Genomic DNA, 26,886 nt, shown 5'->3' with positions numbered 1-26,886 from the left:
CTAAAAATTTTTTTTTACATAAAAATTTACTTTTAAAAATTTATTTATTCAAATAAAAATAATAACTTTAATTAAGATAAAAACTTATACATCATAATTTTTATAAAGTTTAGACACACAATTTTTTTAGAGATAAAAATATCCGACGCAAAATTTTTGAGAGACATATTTAAAAATATAATCATAAAAAAAATACAAATAAGCAAGGACAATTTTATAACTAATTTTTTAATTAGAATAAAATGAAAAATATTCTAAATTGAAAAAAGTGATGGTAAATAGACACGAAAAAGGTATATAGTGAAGAAAGTTTTCTCTTTTGTGAAGAGAAAAAAAGAGATCTAAAGTGGAGTGTGTACGGTGAAAGCAGACACAGAACAGAAGCACATAAGATTGCATCACATAAGATAAGACTTAAGAGAGATTCATAGATAGATAGATGTCATAATGTTGAAGTGTGCATCACAATGGAAGCACCCAAACATAGGAAAATTCTACTATCATAGTTTTCTAAGAAGAAAAATGAGAAACCAAAACCAAGTTGCAAAATGCCAAATGTGTTTGGCACCACGTGGCCATGCAAATTCTTTTTTTTTTTTTTTTTGGGTTTGTCTGAAAAATGCAAGTTATGTTTATGGAACCCCATTTTCTCTTTTTCTATGTTTTCTGACTCGGTGGTAGGTACTAGGCTAGTGGCGCACACACACTATACACAGAAATCGAGACAGAGAAAAAGAACACATACAATAACAATAGTAGCCAGTGGGGGTCACACAAGTTCATAGAGAGAGAGATATATAGATAGATACAAAGGTTCAACACAACACAGCCAGAGGAACTTGATTCTCCGGCCACCGGAGACTTGCCGGAGCGGATGGAAGACCCCAGCTCCGGTGACTGTTTGCCACAAGGTTGGACTGTGGAAGTTAAAGTCAGAAAGAATGGTAGGAGAGACAAGGTAAACCCCTTTTTCTCTCTTTTGACTCTACCAATGTTATATCCTGCTTCATTGTTTTTATGGGGTTTGAAGAAAATGTGAGATCTTGGAACTAGGCCTACCTAGTTGGGTTCAAAGACTGGAAATTTTTTAGACTTGTACTTGGTTTTGTTGTAGTGTGCTATGTTAGTATGTTTAGTACTCTGTAGTCTGAAAAATCTGAGGTTGGAACTTGGAATCTTTGGTGTTGCTTAATGCTTAACTTGTTTTCAAGGAAGGGTTTAGGAGTTGCTGTGAATTTGGTTATTTTTCAAGTTAAAGAAAAGAAAGGAGAAAGAGAGGGGAAAATGTTTCATGCTTGACATTTGAGATTAATTTATGCTTTGCATGTTATCCATGGACCCTTTGGATTGTATCTCCAGAAAATCACTGTTACTTGTTGAATCTATAAGATGAGCACAGGATCTGCTATGCTCTTTTGAAAAGGAGAAATTTTGGGATAATTTTCTCATAAGAAAGTTTAGTGAATGCCATATTTGGGTTCAATTTATGACATGGTTTTTGGTTTCTTTTATTGCTCTATATCCCTATTTGACTTGATTTAAAATGCAAGCACATTTCTTTAATAAAAACTCTTTATCAAAGATGATATTCAAGGTAAAATCTTATATTTATTGCAGTATTACTTTTCACCCTCGAGCGGACTAAAATTCAGTTCCAAGGTAGAGGTTTTTCGGCATCTTGAAAATGCTCGGAACAAAGTCGGCATTCAGAGAGTTGCGGACAATGTCTGTCAACAAAATCTTTCTTTTCATGGCATTGTTTATGTTTAATGTGTATCTTGTTGTTTTAGCTTATGTGGTAAAACTTTGGTTATTCAAGCGATCTAGGTTGTAGTTGAGAAAGGATTGCCGGCCGGATCGATGAAAAAGACCAGAATCACAACGAAGGGCGACACAGTTAGGAGAGATTCCGTAAATAACACTCTCTTGGTCCCAAATTTTGTTTGTCCCACACAATATTTGTCTCTTTTTTCTACCTAGAATCTATTATTGCATTGTCAATTGTACCCTTAAATTAACTATCATGTTAGAGGAAATTAAATTTGGTTTTTCATTTCCTATATCAGATGCTGATATTTTATATGGTAGTTTTGTAACTTTACTTTTTTTAATCACTTGATTTTAGATTTCTTAGTAGTGTGCATTTATCCAATAGTAATACACTAATTCCATAGTACATTGCCACTTACTCTTCAATTCCATAGTAATAATTGAAAATAACTGTTTGACTTCTATAAAATGAAAAAATGCCTCTTTCTGGCCATAATTATTCATATTTTGATATGAATATGTTAAGCAATAGTATAGTAGTATACAGATACTATTAATTTATACTTCAATCTTCTCTTTCATCATTCACATCCCCTCATATTAAGGCAGAAATTGCATTGACAATCAGAGTCTGTTCACACATTCCATGAAAACACTCCACTGATTAAATGCATTTACTCATATCTGTAACTGACTATGACTCAAATTTGAGTTATAAATGTCTCTGGACACATATGATAAATGGCCGTTGACTGTCCTGAAATTATGACGGCTGGTTAACCTTTTCGACAGTATTTCAGGAGAGATCTCTCATGCTTACTCTTTCATTTGAACACTCAAGTGCTTTATACATCTATATATAACACCTCTGGCCTCTCCTGAATGACTCACTTCTTCAGATTATATGCTTTTCTTTGCAGTACTACATAGATCCTGCAAGCGGCTATGTGTTCCGCTCGCTAAGAGACGTTGATCGTTATCTTGAATCTGGGGAAATAGGAAGGAACGCGTTCAAGCCGAAAGACAACAGTGATACAGAGTTAAAAGCTGACAAGTTCTCTGTAAGGATTGCCACCTTTGGGCTTATTGTAATTCGATGAACTTTTACTTCTGCATGCCATGCTTTTTGTGTATGAGTTGATGCTAAATGTGAAATAGAAAAAAATTATGTTGGTTAGGTTACTCTTCTTTTGTTGTGTTACTGTTTTCTTATTTTGCTTGTGTTAATGAAGGGGGAGTTCTATGGAGTTGGTTAGGTAATCCATCATTAAGAATATTACAATTAGGAACAAGCATAACTCATTGTCATATCTAACTATATTGGTACCATAATTAATATTCATTAGAATATTTTGTCTTAAAATTATTTCTGTTAAATCTGTTGTCTTAAAACTATTTCTATGAAAAGATTTCTACTTTATTAACTTCTTAATTATTGTTCATTTTTCAGCCAGTATCGACCACAAAACCAACTGTATCTGTTAGCATGGGTTTGAACTCAGATTCAGACAGGATATCCAATGATCAACAGGATCAAAAGCCTGTGTGTTCAGCAGAATATGCATCTACACCAATCTCTGAAAATACTTCAGCTCAGTGTAAAGTTCCCAATTTCTCTCTTATGTACACAAATTGTTATAATTTTTCCTTTCAACAATTTAGTTTTATTCTAAACATATGCAAGCTTTTCTTTATCAATGTTACTTTATAAGATCTTGCATGCATGTATCAATGTATGTTTATTACATGATCTAGGCGTGATGGGAACAAAATCGACCACCTTAGGCTCGGATCAGATAGAAGGGAAGGCTAGTGAAGAAGATTCTCAAGCAAAGCAACTTCCCCAAAATGAACAAATGGAAAATGAAAAATCTCAAAAGCGACAAAGGCGTAAAAAGGAGATCAATCTTCCTCGCCGTTCCTCAAAGCGCCTTGCTGGAATTCAGCTTGATCCAGTTCCAGAACTTGTAACAAGAAGCCGAGCACGCCGAGCTGCAGTTAAACAATCAGGCCAGGGAGAAACCATCAGAAATGAGGATAAATCCTCTAACAGCTTGCCTAATGCCGCAGCGAAAAGGATGAATGTGACTGATGGTGGATCAGAAACAAAGTGCAAGTCTGAGAGTGCAGCAAACATGCTACAGTCAACTAAGTTCTCTACTCCAGAAAGGCTTCCCAACAAGACTACAGAAGAGGATGGAAGCAACAAGGATCAAGAATGCTTCTCATTTTGGCCTCAAGAGAACAATGCTACTATGAAAGATCCTGTGCTTGATTACTCCCATGAGTTTCCTCTTAAAGAACTGCTACAGGACCCATGCATTGCATTTGCAATACAAACTCTCACCGGCGAAACATTCGAAATGCAAGTATCCGGCGAATCAAGTGAGCATTCTGAAGCTCTTACTGCAAATATGGGTGGTGATGACAAGGGAGGGTGCAATGTGTTCTCACATCCAGAAAACTATGCTATTATACCGCAACAACATGCCGGTGCAGCCGAAACAGCAATCAAGACTAATGAAAACCAAACAGGATCATCATCTTCTGAAAAGGAACTTGATGTTTCATGGATGGATCCATGCATTGAATTTGCAATCAAAACTCTCACTGGCTCCATCCCATTAGATTCAGAGCAGAATCCCAAGAACTGCATTCAACAGCAGCTTAGCTCATCAAACACAAATCCCGGTGACATGGCCTATAAACAGGAACCAATGTTTAAAGAGTCTTTTGTGGATCCAGCAGCATCATCAACACACAAGAAATGTTGACATGGAAAATTCTGGTGGAGCTAGACTCCCTCCTTGTGGTGATGATAGAAGGAATGTTTGCTAGAAAAGTGAGAGAATCAATAGCTAACATATGAATGTACAGTTTAGGAAGCTATGCAAAGAACAAGTAGAACTTAGGACTCTTGCCTTTGTATGGCTATGGTGCTTTTTTTTGGGTCTTTAATCCTTTAAACTAGTCTCATAAACTGTAGAATTTTCTCTTAGCCCTCTGAGGTAGGTTGTAGTTTTCATGTTAGCATGAAAGTAGAAATGGTGTATAATTTTAAGTTTTTCAAAAGAAGGTATTTAGTTACTTTAATCTAAGTTACTTATGTAGAATTTTCCTATGGTAGAACTTAGGACCATGAATTGCATTGCATTTATAACATATCAAACGGTTTTGATGATGTTCGGTAACAATAACAATGCTGGGATCCAGAAACTGCCTTAAAGAAGGAAAAAAAATTATCTCTATTTAAGGTTTATGGTTGCAACATGCAACAAGTAGGATTTGAACAGCAACTTTTTTTTTTTCAAAGTCAGATAATTTCATTCATAAAATATGAAAGAAATATATAGGTATCCATATATAGGATAAATAAAAAAAAAAGAGTATATATCCATTTTGGTCCTCAAAGAATTTTAAACTGGATATTTTAGTCCCCAACTAAAATTAATTAGTCGATTGGTCCCTAACAATTAACTCCGTCAGTCATTTAGGTCCTTTATTCCGTTAATTCTAACGGAGGACAAAATAGTCCCTAACAACTCTAACAGGGGACAAAATGGTCCCTGATCTCCTCGGTTCGGAAACGACACTGTTCTCTCCCAATTTCCATCATATCTCGCATAACACTAACAGTCTAACACTGTAACATCAAACTATATAATGCACACTCTATAAATTTAATGTTCACAAGAAAAAAAAATCCTCCACGGGTTGAGTTGCTGATGTGATTTGTAATTTTAGAAAGATTGAATACTAGAGATAGATTATGTAAGTTTAAGATTGTACCAGAAGCGGAATCCTTTTGTGTCTTATATAAGAATAGATTGGAGACGGTACATCACTTGCTTTTTCATGTGATCGTATATGGAAGTTGTGGGGATCAATCTTGGTAGATTGGAGTGTGATTTGGGTTTGGCCAGGAACCACCAAAGAATGCTTTGAGGTGTGGATGGATAGAAAGATAAAAAAAGATATGAAGAAAGTGTGGATGGTGTTATTTTTTTTCTGTAATATGGTGCACATGGAGATATAGAAATAACATTGTCTTTAATAATGGAGTGTTGGTATTAGAGAAGTTAAAGGAGGAAGTTGTAGAATGCACAAATCGATGGTGTCAAGATCGACAATATAGGAGTAATTGATGTACTTATGAGTGTAAATATCAAGTCTAAGGAAAATAAGAAGACATATGAAGTTGATTTTTGATGCATGATTTACTGATCTATGAAAAAGGCCAATAATTTTGCAGAGTAAAAATTGAAAGGAGAATGATCATGATTTGATGTTGTATAAGATCGGGTTCATCTTGAAGTGTCTTTGGAGGAGCTAAAATCATTATATTCTTTTGCTCACTGTTTGCTTTTTATGCTAGTTTTTATGTTTTCTTTGTAGTTATTGCTCTGTTTTTGTTACTATTTTTTTGGAACTACGCCCACTTTGTTTGGAATTGGGTGGAGATGTAATTATCTAAAAAAAAGAAAAAAAATCCTCAATTTGTTCTCAACCAATTTATACTCAGGAAACTAATGCCTATGTCTCTCAACTAGATGTCGTCTTCGATGGATCCCATGAATCCAGACAGCAAGTCATTTGTTAAGACTCCGAAAGAGAAGGAATGAAGCACTCGGTGTCTATTTCAAATGAGAATTTGCATATGATGTCGAAGGAGAATCTTCTCATGATATCCTAATGTCCAACAATCTATGTTGCTTGCCGGAGAGTGGAGAAAGGTGTGCCCTTGGAATAGTTGTGGAACTTGGTCTTGAAGATGTTGTGGACGTTGTCGGTGTTGGAGGTGATGTTATCAAAGACATGGAAGTGGATGCTTTTGGTGGATGAAGTACAGAGGAGGTGGATGTACTAGTCACAAAGATTTAGGAAGTGTGTGGTCCATGACATATTGAGGTAGGTGCGACACGTGTGACAATTACACCATGGCTTAATCTTTGAGCTAAAGAGGAGGAAGGAAAAGATGGAAAAGAAGACTGTGAAGGTGAAGAAGGAGAGTATGAATGTTAGGATTATGCGAGATATGATGAAAATTGGGAAAGAACAGTGTCGTTTTCGAATAAAGGGGTCAGTGATTATTTTGTCCCTTGTTAGAGTTGTCAGGGATCATTTTGTCCCATTTTAGAGTTTTCAGGGACCATTTTATCTTCCGTTAGAGTTGACGGAGCTAAGGACCTAAATGACTGACGGAGTTAATTGTTAGGGACCAATTGACTAATTAATTTTAGTTGGGGACTAAAGTGTCCAGTTTAAAATTCTTTGAGGACCAAAATGGGTATATACTCAAAAAAAAAAAAAGACTTTCAACGCTCTACTATAGAAGTAACATCATGTAATAATCTAATAAGAGAAATAAAAAAATAAAGTACTCATCAATTAGAAAGTGGAAATTTGTTGAAACTTTTTCTATAGCTTCAAAATTGATGTCATTATCTTTCGTAGACCCTAAAAGTAAAGATTTGAGGAATTACTATTTTATTTTGCAAAAATACTATAAGTATATTAAAAATTAATCATTACATTAAATATTTTATATATATATATATATTAAATAAATAATCATCCGTATAGTAAAATAATATCCGTAGAAGTGGAAATTTGAATCACAACACTTACTTAAACGAAAGAGTGAACAATTACTCAACTAATCTAAGTTGATTATAATAGATGAATATTAATATTGATATGTTCATTAATGAATCAGTTAGATTAATATTATTTCCTTCAAATTTTTATAAGACACAATCTTTTTTCCTTGTATTAATAGTAATTAGGGGTGGCAAAACATGTCGAGTCCATTGGACCGACCTGTGAAATCCGCTTAAAAGGCTGGTTGGGTTTAAGATTTGGAACATGCCAAATCTGCACCGCCGAATATGCGGATTTTGGCAGGCGGGTGGACCGACCCGCCGGAAAATTTTTTTTATTTTTTATTAAATAAAAGAGTTATTAGTGCTACAAAATTAATAGTTATATAATTTTTAAATATTTTTTTTTCCATTTTTTGTTTCTATGATTCTTTTAGTTATTAACTTTATTTATTTTGTTTTACGATTTCGTATATATACTCAAATTATGTGACTTAATTTTTAAAATAAAGATGATTCTATTGACAAATATTATTTTGAACAATTTTATTGAAGTTAACAATTAAAAAAATAATAATAATAAATTATATTATAATTTGACTATTTTTATTTGTATTTGATTTTTTAATTATTATTTTTTATTAATTTTAATGAATTTTATTTTTTTTAAAAAAAAAGTCAAGCGGACTAATCTGCTGGCCTGCTAATCCGCCATAAAACAGGCTGATTAGCATTTTAAACCCATCTTAATTGATGAGACGGAAAAGTTGCATAGTGCGGTGCGTATCGAGTTGGGACAGGCCAACCCACTTTGCCACCTCTAAATTAGTAATAGAGTATATTTATTTTTTCTATTGATACGATTATTATTTTAATGATCATTTTAAATAATTTAAAACATTAAAAAAATGTCAAAATTATCACAAAATTTAATTTTATTTATATTCAAATATATATTATTATGAAAAGTGTGGAAATGGATTCAAAAGAAATACATGGTCACTTTAACCTTGCTGCTATTTTTTTTAATCTTCTTCTAACCATATTTCTCGGGCATAACATCTTTTTTCTCACATCTCTTTCATTGGTACAGTTACATCATGCGGGATACCATGCATATGTTTTTAAATTTGATTAATAGACAATTATACTTCATCTCAGACTTGTAAACTTCTTGTCAAAAAAATAAAATGAATTAAATTTTAAGATTGCTTATTTTTTAGCCAGATAGATGACTACCGTCCCATTTGTTTGCGGGGGCGAGAAGGATTGACTCATTTGCTCGGATTTAACAAATAAACACTGAAAAATAAATTTATACTCATTTTTTGGGAATTAATGAATGCTTATATACTACTGATAAAAAATCCACATATAACAATCACTCAAACAAGAGATTTCAAGATTAAGTATATTGTGCTCAAACCCTCAAACACCACTAACAAAGAAATACATAGATAACAATGGTTCAACAAGGAATATTAAGATTAGGTATATTTGAGATTACGATGGCTTTCAAAACTTTTATAGAGGCACTTATATCTTGGAGTTTTATTTCATGCAAAATTTATTAAATATGTGAACAAGTCTACCATGCAATTTATGTTTCTTAGAGATGGTATTTCATGTTAATTTTATTGAATATGTGAACAACTCTATCACATAATCGATATGTTTAGACCACTTTTTTTAATAAAAAATATTTAAATAATAGCATCTCAACAAATTATGCTTATCAAATTTATTTTGTTCTTGATAATGAAATTCTTAAATAATGATAATACAACTTAAAAAATATTAGAAAAACTACTAGACAAGCATTAAAAATCATTCGCTTAAGATTTAATTGCTTTGTTAGTTTTTTGTGCTTTTATCAAATTTCTAATATTGAAGTTTAGAATTTACTTTTTTTTGCTAAATAATTTTTTTAGTTAAGTCTTTACTATCTATTTTTTATTAAAATATAAATGTTTTTTGAAAATTATTTTATCGATTAATCTAAGATGAATTGCAGAATAACAAAAAGTAAATCTATTAAGATAATTATATTTTTTTTCTTAAAAATAATTACAAGTAAAAATCTAATTAAAAAATATCTATTATAAAGACCAAAGTATAAATTTTCTATAAATACCTAATTAAAAATTAGTAAAAGAATAAAGTGACAACTAAATCTTGAGAATTTATATTTTGAACAAATTAGTCTTAAAAAAAAGTATCAATAAAGTCTTTTAAGATGACAAATATGGACACGTTATCTTCAAATTAGCCTCTATGATTATGATAGAAAGTTTTAATTTAAACTAACTTATCTACATTTGTTATTTTATAGGACTTTATTGATATTTTTTTCTTTAAGGACTAATCTATTCGGAATGCAAATACTCAGGATTCAGGAGTTTATTTGTCACTTTACTCTTAATAAAATTACATAAATGATCAATCTTTAGTTTAAATAAGAGTAAAAACTCAATTCGATCTCTGTCTATTTTCACAAAGGACAAAACACCCTTTGTCCAATAAAAAGAGACATTTCAGTCCTCAACTTTTTTATTTTAGGATAATACGACTCTTCTGTTAAAAAATAATTAAATAGTAACAAAAATTAGTTTTTTGTGGGAGTTTTATTTGTAATTTATGGATTTTAAACCCTACAAAGTTTTTTTCAACAATATAACCAATTAAGACCATTACTACCACCATCTTTTTTATTCTCATCATTATCATTATCACTTCTATCTTTACTATTTTTATTGTGTAACCATATTTTATTATCATTATTATCTTCTCTACTGTCATCATTACCAATATAAATATCATCAACATTAATATTATCGTATTTCATTTCTTGTTTTATGCTATTTTTTTCTCTTAAAAAGTCTACGTATTGTAATTACTTTTTTTCCTATAACATTATTTTTAATAATAGTGTTTCCCTATTTAATCACTGTCGGTGAAAATTTTTCTCAAAAATAAACTTATTAATAAGTTGTAGAAGTTTAAAACCTTTACAAATTACAAATAAAATTTTCACAAAACTAATTTTCATTACTATTTAACAAATTTTTTAATAAAAATATCGTATTATTCTAAAATAAAAAAAATTGAAGGCTAAAATGTCCTTTTTTTTTTAACAAAAAATACCTTATTTTTCGTAAAAATAAACAAAGACCCAATTGAATCTTACTAAACAAATAATTAGTTTGTTGACACAACATTTTACACCGGAGTCAAATTTTCAAAATTCAGTTGATTAAAACTAGGGGTGCACAGATTCGGCCCGGCCCGAAGGTTCGGTCCGGCCCCGAATACTTTATGGGTTAATTTGGTATGATTTCATCGGGTTTAGAGTCGGATAAGGGTCTCAAAAATAGACCCGGTCATTATTTCGGGTCGGGTCCGGGTCATAGCTCGGGTCACCCGGTGGCCCGGTCATCATACACAATTAATATTTTGTGTTATTAGTGATGGATCATGACTATTCTTATGTGGAATTTAAGTATTATAAACCTTAATATTTTGTGTTATTAGTCATTATAAGATTATAAGTTAATGTTTTATGTTTAGAATGCATAAGACTTTAGACTAATGCATAATATTACATTATTTATATTAATTTAAATATTTGGTATTATTAGACAATATTAGTATTGATTGTGGTTATGCTTTCATTTTAAAGAAGGGTTGGTTCTTGTTATATTTTTCTAAGTGAATTTTACCATGTTAAATAATTGTTGGAGTCTTGGAAATTTGGATATTTTTATATGCTAGCTTACAAGAAGGTATCAACATAATGTAATGTTAACGGCCCGATTTTCACCCGATTTTTACCCGATATAATTGTGGCCCGAAAGTATATTGGTTTCATCAGGTTTAGGGTCGGGTTCGGATTTAATAAATAAACCCGTTGTATATTTCGAATCGGATCTGGGTCACATCAAACCCGGCTTCACCCGGCCATGTGCACCCCTAACTAAAACAATTAAGGCCCTCTTCTTGCCCCTTTTTTTTTTTTTAAGTATGTATATAAAAAGCGCGGGAAAAGCAAGCCTCATTGCCGCCAATAAAATCCCCAAATAAAACCCTCTCTTTTTGAGAAAGAGAAAACAGAACAACCGAGAAGAATGGAGATTCGAGTAAGATGCAACTGCGGAGAAGATAAAGAAGAAGAAGGAAGATGCAAAGAATGGGCCATCGTTGAACTCCAAGGCGTCGTCGAACCCCAACCAGGTTTCCATGACTCCCTCCCAAACCTTCAAATCGGAACTCTCTGCCGTCCTTCTTCTCAGGTCCACACACAAAAAAAAAAAAATCATTTTTTTATTGCACCCCACAAATTAATTAGAGATTTTTATTGCGACCCATGATTTCTTATGCACCATTGGTTGCGTGAACGGTCCTTGTTGTTCAGGAAGTGTATACTTTGACTATTGGGTATCACGAGCTGACTGGGTCAAAGGTTCCTCTGAAGAAGCCAATGATGGTGCTCAAGAAAGTGAAGCACTCTCCCATTGACAGAGGAGAAAGCAGCGGTTGTGGTGAGGTTGAGCTTCAAGTTGTTGGAATCATTCGACATAGGATCCTGTTCAAGAACAGACCTAAAGCCCTCATTTCTAGTAAGTCATTCCCTATGCTTATATACTTACATCTGTCCCTTGTTGGAATTTCAATATTTGTGGAACAAGGAAAAAGAGTGCCAATGCTCTATTATATTATATTTTATTGTCACCATATGTTTTTTCTTTTTAAAAAAAAAAATTGATGCCGTCCTCATTCTAATACCTTAGTCCTTTGCTTTTATCTTTAAATAGTGTTTGGTATCATAGTTATTTAAATTTCTAGTGTGCAAATATATATTAAGGGTTTTACTAGAACTTTAGAAGTAGATTTTATTAAAAAATTTTTTTTTTTTAAGTTATTGATTCCTTGAAAGGTATTGAATAATTCAAAGTTTTTTTATTTCAAAATTCTTAAGAACACTAGTTAGCAAAACATTTATAGTGATTTAACACTTAAATTTTATGAAAATACTAGAGTCAAAATATTTATATAGACCACTAGATAAATAAATAGATCTAAACACTTTAACTTTATTCTCTTTAACCATCCTCCTTGTGTTTTGTGGGCTGTTTTTTGACTTTTGCTATTTGTGTAGCATTACTCCTCATTGAATGTGCTATTGCTGCTTTCAGTTTTCTTTATTATTTTACTTTTGATCAAAATAATTGAGATGTTAAATTGTGGACACAAGACCATCTTAGAGCTCATTTGTTCTTTAAGTCTTCCTAAGAAAAGTAAGAATTTGGCTTCATTCTTTTCTGAAGTTACTTTTAGCAAAAGTGCTTCATAAAGTCAAATTCCTCCCCCTCCCTTTTATTTTATTAGTAAAAAAATGTAAATCAAACACACTTATTCTTATGCTGGCAGCACCTTAGAATTTCCCTTTGTATATTAGGACAGTTGTGGAGCAACATATGACACATAAAAAAAGTGTCAGCATTTACAAGTTTTTTAGCGAGTCCCATTTGTTAGGGAGATTCTTAGGTGCATTCAGGTGTAATACAAAACCGTTGAATGTGTGTCTTATAACTTATGTGGGTCATTCTTCTCTCTCATTTTAGTATTTACATTTTCACTTTAATTTTTATTTAGTTTTTGAGTGCTCTCATGTAGCATGGCATGAGAATATTAAGAATCTTATCATCTGGTGTTATGCCTTTGGCTTTGGCTTTGGCTTAGTGCTTGCTCACTTGGTAGTAAGTGGAGTGTCCCTTTTTCTCAAAGTTTGAGGCTCAAGCAAATTATAAATATTATCATCTAATTAATTTAATATCACATCATTTGAAAGACTATAACTATAACCATCTAAAATGTTTTGAGTTCTTGAATGTTGTGTTCAACATAAATTCTTACACTATAGGTGGATCAGAATTAAACATAATACTAATAATGGTAAAAGTCTAATAATGATCTAGTATTATATATTTCTGTTTATCTTCTTAGGCATTATTAATACAAGGAAATTTCAAATTTCAACTAAGATATGGTCCATGGTCTAAGACTTAACATAATGGGAATCTTTTTTCCTTTGGCTCTCTATCCGTATGTACTTATGTATGTGAAAAAGATTCTGATGTAGCAATCTGCCTACCTTAATGTGGGGTCTCACATGGTTCTGCTGTACAGCTTGTATTGCAAAACCACAAGCACTATCTTTCTATCATTAGCATTTCAAGGAAAAATCCTTTATTTGTTAGGTAATTATCCCAAAACATAAAATACAAAGGCATAGAGATAATAATAAAAAAGAAAATTGTTTTGGTAAAGTTGTTGTCTGCCTTTATTTGTCATTTTTTTTTTACTGATTGATGTTTTGGTGTCAATTTGATAAAATTTTTACTTTTTGAAAATAATTTATTAAAATCAGGTTATGAAAGATAATTTTTTTAAAAATTATATCATTTATATTTGATAAATTTAATTAAAATAATAAAAGTGATTTTTCATAATAAATATAAATATAAATGTAAATTTAGATATTTATTAATATATAAGATTATGTTAGATTTTTAAATTTTAATATGTATGAGCGAACTTCAAAAAATATCTACTTAAATATTTATAAAAGTATCCGTAATTTTTAAAAATTATAAATACAAGCACATAATCTTTTTTATTTATCAAATACAAAATGAAATACTTATGCTTCTCTAATAAACTTTACTAAACCAACCAAGTCTCAATATTATTTATTTTCTAAAAAGATATTCAAACATAGTCTTTTCAATTTGCAATCTATCTATTTGAACACGTCACCCATGTCACCTTCTTATCCCTTAAATGTTCTCAATCCAAGATGATCACTCCTACCCTTAAAGAAAACACTGCCTACCCCAATCAAGCAGTCCCAACCCATGAAATAAAGCCTTCATAATTTTTCCTTACATGCTTCTTTGTACTAGTATTTGTCCTTCTCAATGTTACCAACTTTTGCAAGTTGCAACTCCACTTTGAATTCTTTATTAATTGCTTTTCTTACTCTTTGTCTTCAAGTAACCCAATTTTCAATGTATAATGCATATCAGGTGGGGGCATGCAACTTCTTCATCACAAAAGATCACATCTTCTAATTAAACTATAGCATGCTAAAATACTAACCCCATGATTTGTTTTATCTATCTCCTATTAGAATACTCACTTCAAATTTCCATTGTCCAATCTTAGTAGCATTCCTAATCATTCTTCAAGCATTGTTAAAAATTATTGCCTCAAATCTAGAACTTTACTCTGCTTATAAGATTCTACACTACATATAAAAAAATTGCCCCACACGCATTAGCTTACACCTCATGCCTCAAGGTGGGGAAAGAAGAAATTAGCAGATTCTTACAATGAAGAGATTGATTGCTTCTTTAGACATTTCTTTGAACCTTCACTTGTAGTTGCTACACGTGCCTTCATTGTCTCTCTTTTCTATTTTCTCTTTAATGGAAGTTTATTCTTTTTTCCATACTCATATTATATTATCATTCATATTCTTAGAATAGCAATCTATTATTACATGGCTGCTAGAATTGGAACATAGATGGGAACCTGCTACAAATTTGTTGCTATGTTAATATTAGCATTTAAGGGATGATAACCAAATGTAATTTCATTTTGCCATTTGATGAAAGATTTGAACAATTTCACCTAATTATTATCCTGATTAAGGGAGTGTTTGATTGAGGAGTAAAAGTAGGTGAAATTTTCTATGAATGATGGCATTCATAGCTCCAACCAAAACATAAATTGAAAAGGAAAATGGGTAACCAAGTTATTTCAAATAGGATATCATTAAAAGTTTATTTGGTATGTTAAAGTTAAACCCACAAAATCTGTTATCTAAAGTTTAATAACAATTTTTGTGGTTATAAATAGGCAATTATTTACTGCTTTGAGTACATGCACTTGGCAAAGATTTAACATAGGTACAGTTGACTCTTCAACTAGTTATTGAGAAAAAGGAAATGATTGGTTTTGTCATTGTCAAATATTTGCATTATGTATAGTTTGTCACCATTTGGAAGGGCTTGCATTTATTTGAAGAAATTAGAATCACAATTGCTAATGTAATCCTTGCTTCTTGTATCCTTTGTTTTTGAAGAACCACAGCCAACATCAAAGGAAAGACAAAAGTCTATCATGTTGGGTTCTGTTCCTTCAAATCAAGCTTTGTGACATTCCAAGTCTTTTTCACACTGAAATCACATTAGACCAGAAAGCTGTGAGGAACTTGAAAGAGACCCTTATCATCATCCTCTTCTTATTATCATAGTTTTATAATTATGATAATTTAGAAGCCAAAAATCATCTGAGTCCATCTGTCATTGATTCACATTTGTAATCTTAGTGACCACAGATATGTGGAACACCAATAATGGCAAAAGTGATTGTGATTTATCATTATTGGCAATTTGTCATTATCTCTGCTATTTTGTTTTGATGTAAATTATACTATAAAAGTTCTACATAGTTTTTTTTAAATGTGTTGATTTTTATTATTAATGAGGTAATTTTGTGATTCTTAACTCCTTTTTTTTGTTTGAAATTCTCATATTTGACTTTTTTTTCTTCTTAATAATCAATAATAAAAATGAATACATGATAAGATTATGTAATTTTTTTTAGAGAATCTATTCTAATCATTGTAATATATGTAGGGACACATTTTTTAGTGTTATTGTTACATGTTAAGATTTGTATGCAATTTGTTGAGAAGCAATTGCTATGAATCTTATATAATCTTAAAAGTGAGATTAGTTAAGTATTTAAAAATAAGGAGGATAAAGCTGAGTTTTGCAACCATGGAAGATTAGAATGATATTAGTAAATTGTTAAATGGAGCTGCCACTTCCTTTTTCATTAAATATATAAAGCTGTTTCCTGTGTTGTGTCATGTGAGATGCAAAGCGGTTAAGTTTAACAAATACTATTTGATTAGATAAGATACCCATTTTTTTAATAAAAAAAATTTAATTTTGATACATTATTAGTGTAAAGTCATTTTATACGTATATTTAATTACGAAATATCACATCAATGAAAATAATTATTTTTCACATAGACCACATAAATAGTCATCCAAAAGAAGTGGATGTAATTACAGGACTGTATAAAACTGGCTAATTTTTTTTATATTGGAGGAGTGTATGAGTTGTGTTTGATTATGGTGTATACAGGTGTGGGACAGAGAGAAATCGGATCGTCCGATTAGTTTTTGTTTTTTTTTTATTTATTTAACATGAAATCGGACCCTTGTTTTTAAAAAAAAAAAACTGAAAATAGACCCTCCGTTAACAATTTTTTTTTTTTCTTTAAAACAAAACGGACCCACCGTTTTTATTTATTTATTTATTTATTTAAAAAAAAACAAAACGGACCGTCCGAGTTCCTTGCTCTAAATCACTCGGTGTATAAAACTGCATCAAAATTAAACTCATAAAATAAACTAAAAAAATTGGGTCTATGGATAGCTACGGATTAAATTTATATAACTTTTCTTTCTTTCTTTTTTTGGTGATTAAATTTATATGATTTTTCTCAATTATTTTGATGATGCATTTTCCTAGCTAGACACTTTTTAGTTGTGTTGTGTGAGTTATCCATTGGAAATCATTATGTCATTTTGGTACACTGTTCAAAAAGTAAACAAATTGAAAATCATTGTGCCTTAAGCCCTTTAAGATTCGAATTGGCTTGATTTGTTTGCCTTAGATAATGAAAGGCACCAACTTTTTTTTATATTGGTTTTTGATGATCAAAATATCTTCTGATTTGTGCTTTTGGTGCCTCCAGGGGTTGGATAAGTTCTTTAAATATGAAATATGAATGGTTAATTTTTTTTTTTTTCGGTATTGAATTTGAATATACTATTTTAATGTTTGGTATTTGTATTGTCAATAGAATATAGTTCTAGTATAGTTATATTATTAAATAAAAGAACATATTCAAAAAAAAAAAAAATTGGAAGAGTTCAAATTTTCAATACTAAAAGAATGCATTACTATTAATTAATAAAAACAAAGTAAGTTTTGTTAAATTTACCAAAAAAGTAAAAAATAAACATATGTTAGTTTTCTCTTCTATTTTAACATGAACTTCGTTTTATTTTTGGCTTTTAAACAATAAACTTATACAAATTAAATGATCACACCAAAATTTGTCTTTTGGGATGAACCTAAATCCTCCAAGGAATATTTATCTTGAATATATTATATATATTATCTTAAAATTCTAATTGTCAAGTTCAGGTGTAATATGAAAGAAGCACAAAGTATTTAAATATTTTTTTTCTAACAAGATGAAATTTAATATACTATGTCATAAATGATAAATATGAATAGAGACTAATAATAATATTAATATTAATGCGCGAAAAACAATAAAATATTTACCTACGCTCTAACAAAAACAAAATAAAAAATTCCCACAAAAACGAGTCAACTCGGATTCCGAAAGGGAAAGAACGAGTAGACTCAGTCATCGAACACTTCCCCTGTTCGGAATCGTCGTTCTTCTTCCTCCTCCTCCTCCTCAATATCGCCAAAACCCCATTTATTGAATCACCCTAATCCCTAAACACCACCAGTATTCATTTTGAAAAGCTCATCAGCTCCATAACGATGTTAAAAAAGGGGTGCAATGCAGAGTGCAGGGAACATGTTCGATGAAATTCCCCATATAACAGAGAGAACAAAAACAGAGCAAGCTTCTTCAACCACGGCTACAAAGCACCCACCTCTCCACCTTCACCTCACCATTGTTGCTTCTCTTACCACCACCGCTGCTCTCTTCAATCTCACTCCAACACACCCCTCTCACCACGTTGTTGCCATTGTTGTTGTTGTAGCTGGAGGAACGCTGCACCGTTTCACCATGGTTCACCAGAATGTACCTCCTCACATCTTCCGGTAACCTCAGTGTGTACCTCTCCTCGCTCTTCACTTGCTCCACAACCGTGTGTCCTGTTGAATTTGACTTCAAAAGCTTCGGTTTTGACACAACCCCGTCACTACCACCATCACCTTCACCACCACCACCATCGTTGCTGTTCAAAACCTCGTTTTTCTCGACATGGTTTTGTTCCACCGCGTTGTTCTCTTCACCACCGTTGTTTTCGGCTTCAAGTCCTAGACTTTCTTCACCCCTTTGGGGAGTGCTCAATTGGGTCGGAACAGTTATGGCAATTTCACATGTGTCTTGGTTCAGATTCGCGCGACAAACCGGGCACGTGACATGGGAACATAGCCATGAGTCTATGCATTGAGGGTGAAAGACATGGTTGCACTTTGGTAGAAGCCTCAGTGTGTCATAGTCCTTGAAATCAGTTAAGCAAATTGCACATTCCAATGATGCTTTACCTATCTTGAGGTCCTTGATGGTGGGGTAGAAGAGGATTGGGAAAGTGTTGAGGAGTTCCTTAGTGATCCCTTGTGAACAAGAACATGAACATTCTGAGGAGGTTTGGTTGGTTTGGTTTCTGTTGTTGATGTGTGAACCAGTACAGTTACGAAGGTAGACTGTGATGATCCCCATGAAGAGGAAGGCACAGATGATGGCACCTATGGTGATTGCAAAAGAAGGTTGCCAACTGTGGTGGGAGATGTCTGTGGGAACTGGCTCCATGGAACCTTGTGCATGAACTACACTATGACTACCATGGAGGAGGAAGAGGAGGATGAGGTGAAGGTGAATCCAAGTGAGATGATTGGGGTGAGGTTGAGCCATTTTTTTAGGGAGTTTGGAAGGAAGTTGTGTAACTTTGGAGTGAAGAGAAGTGTGTGTGTGATTAGAGGATTTGAGGTGAGTTTTGTTTTGCTTTGTGTGAGGGGGTGGCTTCAATAAATGAGAGGGTGAAGAGTGATTGTTGCTTGTTGCTTGTTATAAGAGGAGAGAAAGGAGAGTGGGGAATTCCAATGGGGGGTTTCTATGGTGATCAGAGAGGGAACAGGTATGGATTTGGTGTCATTGATAGAGATGGAACGATGAGGAATGAATGGATGATTGAATGAATAGAGTCAAAAAGAGAAACGGGTTAAGAGAGAGAGAGAGAGAGAGGCCAATCAGCAATGCATTGAGGAACTTGAAGAATAAGTCTCTGGTTTTGTGGAGAATGGAAAGAACGGTTAACCTTAGCCTGTTAGCCAAGCACTTTTCAATTTTTTTAAATTATTTTCTCTTTGGTTTTGTTTAGAAATCCTCAAGTCCTATGTAGCAAGATATTTTGTAAGGAAAAGTCTAGGGGAGTAAATTTATTAAATTTTGGTTAGCAGTAAAATAAAAATGAATAATTTTATATTATTTGATGAAATTTCATACCATTAAAAATATTATTAATAACTATTTAATAATTACAAATCATAAAAGTTATCGGTGTCATAGCACTGCTCGTTTTCTTAATTGTGCTTTATTTACTTGTTGGGACATCAATTCGGTGAAAAAGATAGTGGATTAGTAGTTAAGAAGATAGGAGTAGCTACAAAATTAGCTCGTCACCTAAGGCCACCTTTGTTTTTTTTTTTTTTAACCGAAAATAAGAAAATTTGAACACACAACTTTTTAAGTGAGTATAAAGAGACATTTGAGTTAAGAAAAGTATAGGTAGATAATAAAAATATTAAATATTGTGAATAATAGATATATCAGATGTTCATTTTATTAGATGTACGAATGATTATTTTAATATTAAAATTTAGATAGTTAATTTAGAGATGTAATATATTTTTATTTAATTAGTAATTATTCATTTTTATTTGAGTTATAGTTCAGTGGTGACCACCTTTAGTTTTTGATAACAGAATAAGATACAATATTGATAATAGAATACAAAAGAAAAAAACACAAAAATTAATATTTTTATATTTTATTTAATAATAAATTAATAGAGATAGAATAAATAATAAAAATTTTAATTTATTTTTATTATTTTCTTTACACAAAATTTAAAAAAATAATAAAAAATATATTTATAAAAATTTAATAATAATAATAAAAAATTATATGTTTTACTTAATATTTTTATATCTTTTCTAATTAAAAAAATATATAATATATTAATTTAATATTTTAAGGCACCATATTTCTATTTATTTTTTATTTATCAAATACTGTTAGTGTTCTATATTTATAAATAAACACACCCTTTACTGAATGGTCAACAAGACTACATGAGTAATTCCTTATTTGAACAGAAGGTAAGGTGCTAATTATTTCCCATTGACAACATTTATGATGATGATGTAACTAGTATAAGATATTGAGGAAGATTATACTATTCTATGATCAGTGCATTTTATTTAATCATTTCTCTATTATTTTCATATACAAATTAAAGTAAATTTACTATTGGAATCTATTAAATTTAAGGATAAAAAATTAAAACCAAAATATTTAAATGAGAGTTGTTAATAAAACTATGAAAAAATAAGAAAAAGAAAAATGAAAAAATTTTATTGCTATGTTGTTTTTGTGGTGTCTTGTGAAAGAATAATACTATTTATTTATACTAATTACTAAATTGATTTTAAATTTTAAAATAAGCTAAAATAATTAAAATTTTTAAATAATTCTGTTTTAAAAAAATAAACATAACTAACTTAAAAAAAATAAACATAACAAATTTTATTCTTAAAAAAAAAAAAATAACAAATAAAAATAACACAAAAATTTAATAGTTGTACTATCAAATTTTGTTAATTATGGAATAGCAATACTCTGTCTATAACTAAAAAATATGTGTATTTGAAGAATAAGTACACACACTGACACACTTCCAATATAGGGTAAAAGAAATACCGTTAATTTTTTGCTGATTGAAAGCAGTGTAAATCATCATCATCATACTCATCTTCTAAATTCTAAAATTAATGGTGTATTTGTGTTAAAAAAAAAATTCTTCGCATACTTATATTAAAAATGTTTGTTTATTTATAACATTTTGGATATTTAATTTGTTGTTGTATACTTATATATATAGCATGCATTAGAAGACACAAAATATAGTATTAGTAGAAAATTTTTTACGGTATTTTTTTTATCTAAAATAAAATTTAAATTCCTAATGTTTATTTAAATAAATGAATATACTAACTACTCAATCAATTTAAATTAGTTTAGTGTTAGTAGAAGTTTAAAACATATTTTGGTACAGATTTAATCCAGCTTCTAAAAAAAACATTTAATTAACCACTTTTCCCAATATTTGATTTGCATTATTTTGAGAAGCATAATACAGCTAAGTACAGTTATAATATTTGACAAACTCACAAGTCAAGATTATATTATTAGCTAAATTTATTTGAAACACATAGCATTATAAGTATGTGATTTAGCTGAAACTTCTAACCTATGCATGTGACATTTTCTATACCATAAATTTTGATTTTTTTTCCCTAAAAAGAAAACGTATAAATAAATGAAATAAAATAAAATAAAAATTGAAATAATGATTAATGAATAAGAATAAGACGGAACAGAAATGTATTACGCAAGTATTGTCAAAACTTGATGCCCAAGAAGGCTCTAGAAGCGTCCTTGTCACTTGGCAGCACACATTACCTGGGAAATTAACAGGGTCTCCTCGTTCATACTATTTTTAATAAACTAGTTGCGAAAATAAGAGGGGAGAAAAAAGTTATGAAAACTATTTTTAGTGGCATTGGAACATTTTACCAAAAATTAAAATTGATAAGGGGAGCACAAAGAGAATTAATATATTATATATAAATATTTATATTAAAAATTAATTTTTTTTAAATAATATTTTTATTTTTGTAAAAAAAATATTATCAGGTCTTTTAATAAACTTTAGACTAGGTCAGGCTGAATAACAGACCAGACTTAATACTTTAAAAAAAAGTTTATAGTAGACTGCAGGCCAGGTTCAGATCAATTAACTACATGAGAGGCCTGATAAGAGCAAAGTCTCACTTAGCTTGACCTGTTTCTACCCTACTTATTAGGACACATTTGGCCTTTTATTTATAGTATTTAAAGAGTAATTATCTATGATGTAGATGGACACGGGACACGGCATAACATGAAAGATATAGACATACAAATTTTAAAATCTTATAAGACACACAGACACGTATATATATATATATATATATAAAGATGTAGACATACAAATTTTAAAATCTTATAAGACACATAGATACGTATATATATATATAGTTAAAATATTTTTTATTTTAATAAATAATAATATATATTATTTCTAAATTTATTTTAAAAATTCATGTTAAAAATAAGATTGGACACGCTGATACGTGATAATATTTTAATATGTCTAACTGTGACTAGAGTAAAATTTTTTATTTTTTAATAAGACACAGTTAGATACAAAAAATACGGATATCGAACAAATATCAATAATTATTGTATCTAAAATATATATAAATATATCCGACATACAAATACAACAACTCAACAAAGTATCCGTCTTCCTAGCTAGTTATAAAGAAGATCTCGATGAAGCTGTGCAGAGTGCACAAGATTTTACATGGATACCATCTTGATTACGTTTTTATGGGTTAGTATGCGTTCGAATGGGCTATCTTTGGGCCAATCATGCTTTTAGGCCCGGTTTAAAAGCTATACTGTGATAACGATTTTGTTAGTAAAAATTAATGTACTTTATAATTTTCATGTAAAATAATACTTTTAAATAATAAGAGTTTTATAAGCTAATTTTTCAGAACATACAATGGCTTTGATGGGTTGACTGGTGTTTATTATTAAAAAAAATTTAAAATTGATCCGGATCTTGTAGCTAACAACTTAACATCTTAGTTTAATAAGAAAAAAAATCAAAGAAATCGGTAGATGTAGCTTAACGTCGTAGTATTTTCACTGTTTCTAATCCAGTGTTCACTTGGGAAAAAGAAACCAGAATAAATTGTTCCTAAAATGGGAAAAGAGAATAAACCTCAGGTTAAAAAGTAAAAAGGCTTTTAAAAAAGACAGTTACTTTGCCATGCAATCATAATAAATTAATAATTTCTTTTCTCCAATGCTCTTTCCAGAAATAAGTAATTGTCATTTGACAGCTAATTCAGCATTAGCCCTTTGTAATACTGTAGTAGCTATCAAATCAAATTATTGCTTAGTAATTTAATAGAAATAAAAAACTTTTAAAAGAAGGTGGTTGGCGATATAGCCTTTTTATTTATGATACTGTGTTTTATTATTATTATTGACATTTGAAACTTCAAGATAATTTCTAATTCTAACTGATGTTGATGGCCACAATTTTTTTTTTTTTTAAATTAAGATGTCCACAAAATTTTCTTCTTTTCTTCCTGGGGCAATTTTACATATGGTATCTTTATCTTTAAAAACCCAGCCAGAATCATGAGATTTTAACTCAATAGTAGTAACTACTAGTTAGAGTGGTAAGCATGTTGGTTAAATATTTTGTTGTAATTAGTAAGCATGTTCCTTTCACAGCTTTCATGGGTTGTTATGGAATATTTTGGGATGATGTTAAAGTTGTAATGTGATAAGATATTTTTCTACTTTTTCCTTGGTCTTCAACCAATATGTTGCATTAGCTTTTGGCCACTCAACATGATAGCCCTGACCTAGAATATGTTAGCTTAGCTTTCCTTAAAACTTTTGCAGATACCCCTTCAACTAATTAATTAGGTTGAGAACAGAGCACTTTTCTAATCATTGCTGATTATGTAAAATTACAATGATTCTCCTTTTATTTAGTATATATGCTCATAACGACACCTCTATAAGAATACTCATGTGTTAGTACAAGAATGTTCAGCATACATACACTCCCAAAATGTAGGAAGGTAATGTATAGTTGTATACAATGTGTAACATTGCATGGTTCCAAGAAAACTCAATGTCAATTAATTTACCCTAATTGTCAATGGCATTCAAACAATTACAATTAGGACTCCAATTTGGATTCACAAAACATGTAACAGTGGAACAGCTGAGACTCAAATTACATTCTACATGGGTTTGTTTACTTGCAACTTTAGGAAATCTCAAAATATCACTTCTCTTATTGTTGATCTAAATCTGCACGCATAACCACACTTCAACAATAAATGCCAGAAAATTTTCATATACATGATAAATATACAATGAATTAAGATATACAACTAGAGGCTAGAGATAGTGAAGCTTGTTACAACTTTTACAAGGCGTATTGTGAGTTTATAAACAGCTGAGAAAGCCAGTAATTGGGAATTGGTTATTCTCTCATGGCATCCAGCTTCTCCTTGGTGCTGAAATCAATAAAGGAGCTCTTTGCAGATCTTTATCCGGTGGTAGGAAGTACCTTTCTGTTAGACAAGTTGGAAGTTATCAGATCATTGTAGTTGAAAACTTGAATATAATATGTTCTAATCTCATACGACTAAAAATTAAAGTAAACACAAAGTCCTATGTGACATAAAACCAGATGAAAGCCACTGCCAATTAAAAAACAATATTAGTGTCTTAATTAATATTAATTTAAGCCTATACATCAGCAGAAGCAGGATGTAAGCCTCTAAACAACTATAGCGCTTAATTTTTGTCCTTATGAAGACACCTAATTAGTAACAAAACTATTCATATAAGTCACCAAAAAAAAAAAAAAAACTATTCATATAAACAATGTTAAGAAACAAACAAGAACATTATATAGTGTAATAGTAGTACTTAATTTCGTCACATACCTGATGGACTAGAAAATCCAATTTTGTTATTGTTCCACATCCACCCGTTCCAACAAATGGATCAAGTTGATTAAGAAACTCATCCCAAAAAAAGTTCGAATTTTCATCATACCAGTTGCAAACCCTCTCTCCCTTCACATCCTTTCTCTTCCCTTGCCGCTGAAGAACCCCAAAGCCTAGGAATCCCAGAGCATGTTGAGCACTCATTTGGCGGTGCCAAACCAGAAGAAGTACTAAAATGACCCCAACCGCGAGAAACAAACGGAGGTGTCATAGACAGCACCCACCTACTATTCTTACTCCCCTTATTACTACTACTACCTTCACCAACTTCACTCTGCAAAACGACGTCGTAGCTTGCCGAACGCTTCATCCCACCACAACCACCACTACACTTATGATTGGCTTCCAGAATCTGCTTCCTCAATTCCTCAGGCAACCTCAAAGTGAACCTCTCCAAGCTCTTCCCCGGCTCCACAAGAGAGTGACCCGTAGAGTGCGACCTCACCAACAACCCAAAAGCTCTCACCTTTGAGGTCCCATTACACTTCCCAACAACCCCATCAACTCCCTCACCATCCCCACCTTCGTTCCCATCACAAGAAACCTCACCCATTCTCCCAGACATTTCATCGAACATATGGTTGGCACTTCCCTCTAACTCCTGAATCTCAACCTCGAACTCCATGTTTTCCGACTTCATCTTGGCCCTGCAGACAGGACAAGTCACGTGCGAGGCGAGCCACGCGTCGATGCACTCAGGGTGAAACACGTGACTGCACTTGGGCAAAAGTCTGAGCTTGTCCATGTCCTTGAACTCGCTCAAGCACACAGCGCACTGAAGCGACGCACTGTGACCCGTTTTGAGGTGCTTCACGGTGGAATAAACCATAATTGGGAACGTGGAGAGCACCTCCGGATCGACGCCACGTGGAGCAGTGGCGGCGTTGGCAGCGGCAGCTCCCTGAAGGACGTAGCTTTCATTGCAGTGGCGAATGTAGACGGCGCAGAAGCCAGTCATGAAGAATGCGAAGATGAGAACGACGAGAATAATCGCAATGGAAGGGTTTCCGTCGTTGTTTTGGGTGACTACTGGTGGGTGAGCTGACGGAGCCGCCAATTGAGCAGTAATGTTGGGTACTGATAGAAGGAAGATGGTGGTGATGACGTGGCAGTACCTGAGGAAATTCATCGGGTAAGGTGGTTGTGAATTGTGTTTATGAGAAATGAAATGAGATATGAGATGAAGTGAGGTGGTTATAACAAATAATTATATACTGAAAGTTGGTTCGTTTAAGGTTCAAGAAAAACGGTTTAGTTTGGCGGCAAAAAAACAGAATCACTGTAACTAGAAAACCGGGAGTAGTAGTACATTGGTTTGGTGAACACTATGGTCTACCAAGTGGCGGCTAAATTACTCAACAAAAATATTGTTGGTACATTAAAATCAATCAGTAATATATTTATTTATAATTTAATATATGTTTTATATTAATAACTGATTTTAGTATACACATAGGATAATAGTCGATTACTCAATTTACATGTGTTTCTTATTGGTATTTAAAAGGATTTTATTGTATCTTATTTGGTCAAATTTATTCATTAATTTATTTGCATCTTTTACACTAATTAACTTTTGTTTTGCAAATTGAGTGTATATATGCTCTCTTATTTTGTTTTACAATTGTACTTTTTTGGGTAAGTTAAAGTTATATAAGTTTAATACTCATAAATGATTCGTCCAGAATCATTCACTTACATAAAACACTTTAATAACAATAATACAA

At 31.5% G+C, this 26,886-nt stretch overlaps 4 protein-coding genes across 6 annotated transcripts; 2 read left to right on the top strand and 2 right to left on the bottom strand.

Annotated features, from left to right (window-relative positions):
* Positions 1-644: 644 nt before the first annotated feature.
* MBD13 (methyl-CPG-binding domain protein 13) lies at positions 645-4,863 on the top strand. Of its 3 annotated transcripts, XM_016348748.3 has the most exons (6): positions 693-958; positions 1,618-1,725; positions 1,828-1,911; positions 2,691-2,831; positions 3,221-3,368; positions 3,526-4,863. In XM_016348748.3, exons 1-6 carry the CDS (start codon positions 875-877, stop codon positions 4,542-4,544), a joined length of 1,584 nt encoding a protein of 527 aa, XP_016204234.1. In that variant the 5' UTR covers positions 693-874; the 3' UTR covers positions 4,545-4,863. The 3 variants fall into 3 exon arrangements, with proteins under 3 accessions (XP_016204236.1, XP_016204238.1, XP_016204234.1); XM_016348750.3 differs by lacking the exon at positions 1,828-1,911 and having other exon boundaries at positions 645-958; XM_016348752.3 differs by lacking the exons at positions 1,618-1,725; positions 1,828-1,911 and having other exon boundaries at positions 662-958.
* A 6,563-nt stretch (positions 4,864-11,426) lies between these two features.
* LOC107644819 (chromosome transmission fidelity-like protein) lies at positions 11,427-15,942 on the top strand. The gene is made up of 3 exons (XM_016348746.3): positions 11,427-11,659; positions 11,782-11,986; positions 15,517-15,942. The coding sequence occupies exons 1-3, from the start codon at positions 11,495-11,497 to the stop codon at positions 15,588-15,590; spliced, it is 444 nt and encodes a 147-aa protein (XP_016204232.1). The 5' UTR covers positions 11,427-11,494; the 3' UTR covers positions 15,591-15,942.
* Positions 15,943-17,755: 1,813 nt separating this feature from the next.
* Positions 17,756-19,713, bottom strand: LOC107644818 (E3 ubiquitin-protein ligase ATL31). Its single transcript, XM_016348745.3, has one exon. The coding sequence runs from the start codon at positions 19,137-19,139 to the stop codon at positions 18,126-18,128; it is 1,014 nt and encodes a 337-aa protein (XP_016204231.1). The 5' UTR covers positions 19,140-19,713; the 3' UTR covers positions 17,756-18,125.
* Positions 19,714-24,246: 4,533 nt separating this feature from the next.
* On the bottom strand, positions 24,247-26,440 carry LOC107644817 (E3 ubiquitin-protein ligase ATL31). The gene is made up of 2 exons (XM_016348744.3): positions 25,097-26,440; positions 24,247-24,718 (listed from the first exon to the last, which is right to left on the bottom strand). The coding sequence occupies exon 1, from the start codon at positions 26,286-26,288 to the stop codon at positions 25,203-25,205; it is 1,086 nt and encodes a 361-aa protein (XP_016204230.1). The 5' UTR covers positions 26,289-26,440; the 3' UTR covers positions 24,247-24,718; positions 25,097-25,202.
* Positions 26,441-26,886: the final 446 nt, after the last annotated feature.

This window comes from Arachis ipaensis, chromosome B5 (genome assembly GCF_059453495.1).
Source record: "Arachis ipaensis isolate K30076 ecotype BB chromosome B5, ASM5945349v1, whole genome shotgun sequence".
Taxonomy (NCBI): Eukaryota; Viridiplantae; Streptophyta; class Magnoliopsida; order Fabales; family Fabaceae; genus Arachis; species Arachis ipaensis.
Note: the sequence above shows the minus strand (reverse complement) of the source record. Positions and strands in the feature narration are given on the sequence as shown.

Excerpts from the sequence above, each read along its gene's own strand:
- MBD13 (XM_016348748.3), top strand. The coding sequence starts at position 875 with ATGGAAGACCCCAGCTCCGGTGACTGTTTGCCACAAGGTTGGACTGTG. Across the intron at positions 1,726-1,827 it reads TTCAGAGAGTTGCGGACAAT|GTTGTAGTTGAGAAAGGATT; the intron begins GTCTGTCAACAA and ends CAAGCGATCTAG. Across the intron at positions 1,912-2,690 it reads ACACAGTTAGGAGAGATTCC|TACTACATAGATCCTGCAAG; the intron begins GTAAATAACACT and ends TTTTCTTTGCAG.
- LOC107644819 (XM_016348746.3), top strand. The coding sequence starts at position 11,495 with ATGGAGATTCGAGTAAGATGCAACTGCGGAGAAGATAAAGAAGAAGAA. Across the intron at positions 11,660-11,781 it reads TCTGCCGTCCTTCTTCTCAG|GAAGTGTATACTTTGACTAT; the intron begins GTCCACACACAA and ends CTTGTTGTTCAG. Across the intron at positions 11,987-15,516 it reads ACCTAAAGCCCTCATTTCTA|AACCACAGCCAACATCAAAG; the intron begins GTAAGTCATTCC and ends TTGTTTTTGAAG.
- LOC107644818 (XM_016348745.3), bottom strand. The coding sequence starts at position 19,139 with ATGGCTCAACCTCACCCCAATCATCTCACTTGGATTCACCTTCACCTC.
- LOC107644817 (XM_016348744.3), bottom strand. The coding sequence starts at position 26,288 with ATGAATTTCCTCAGGTACTGCCACGTCATCACCACCATCTTCCTTCTA.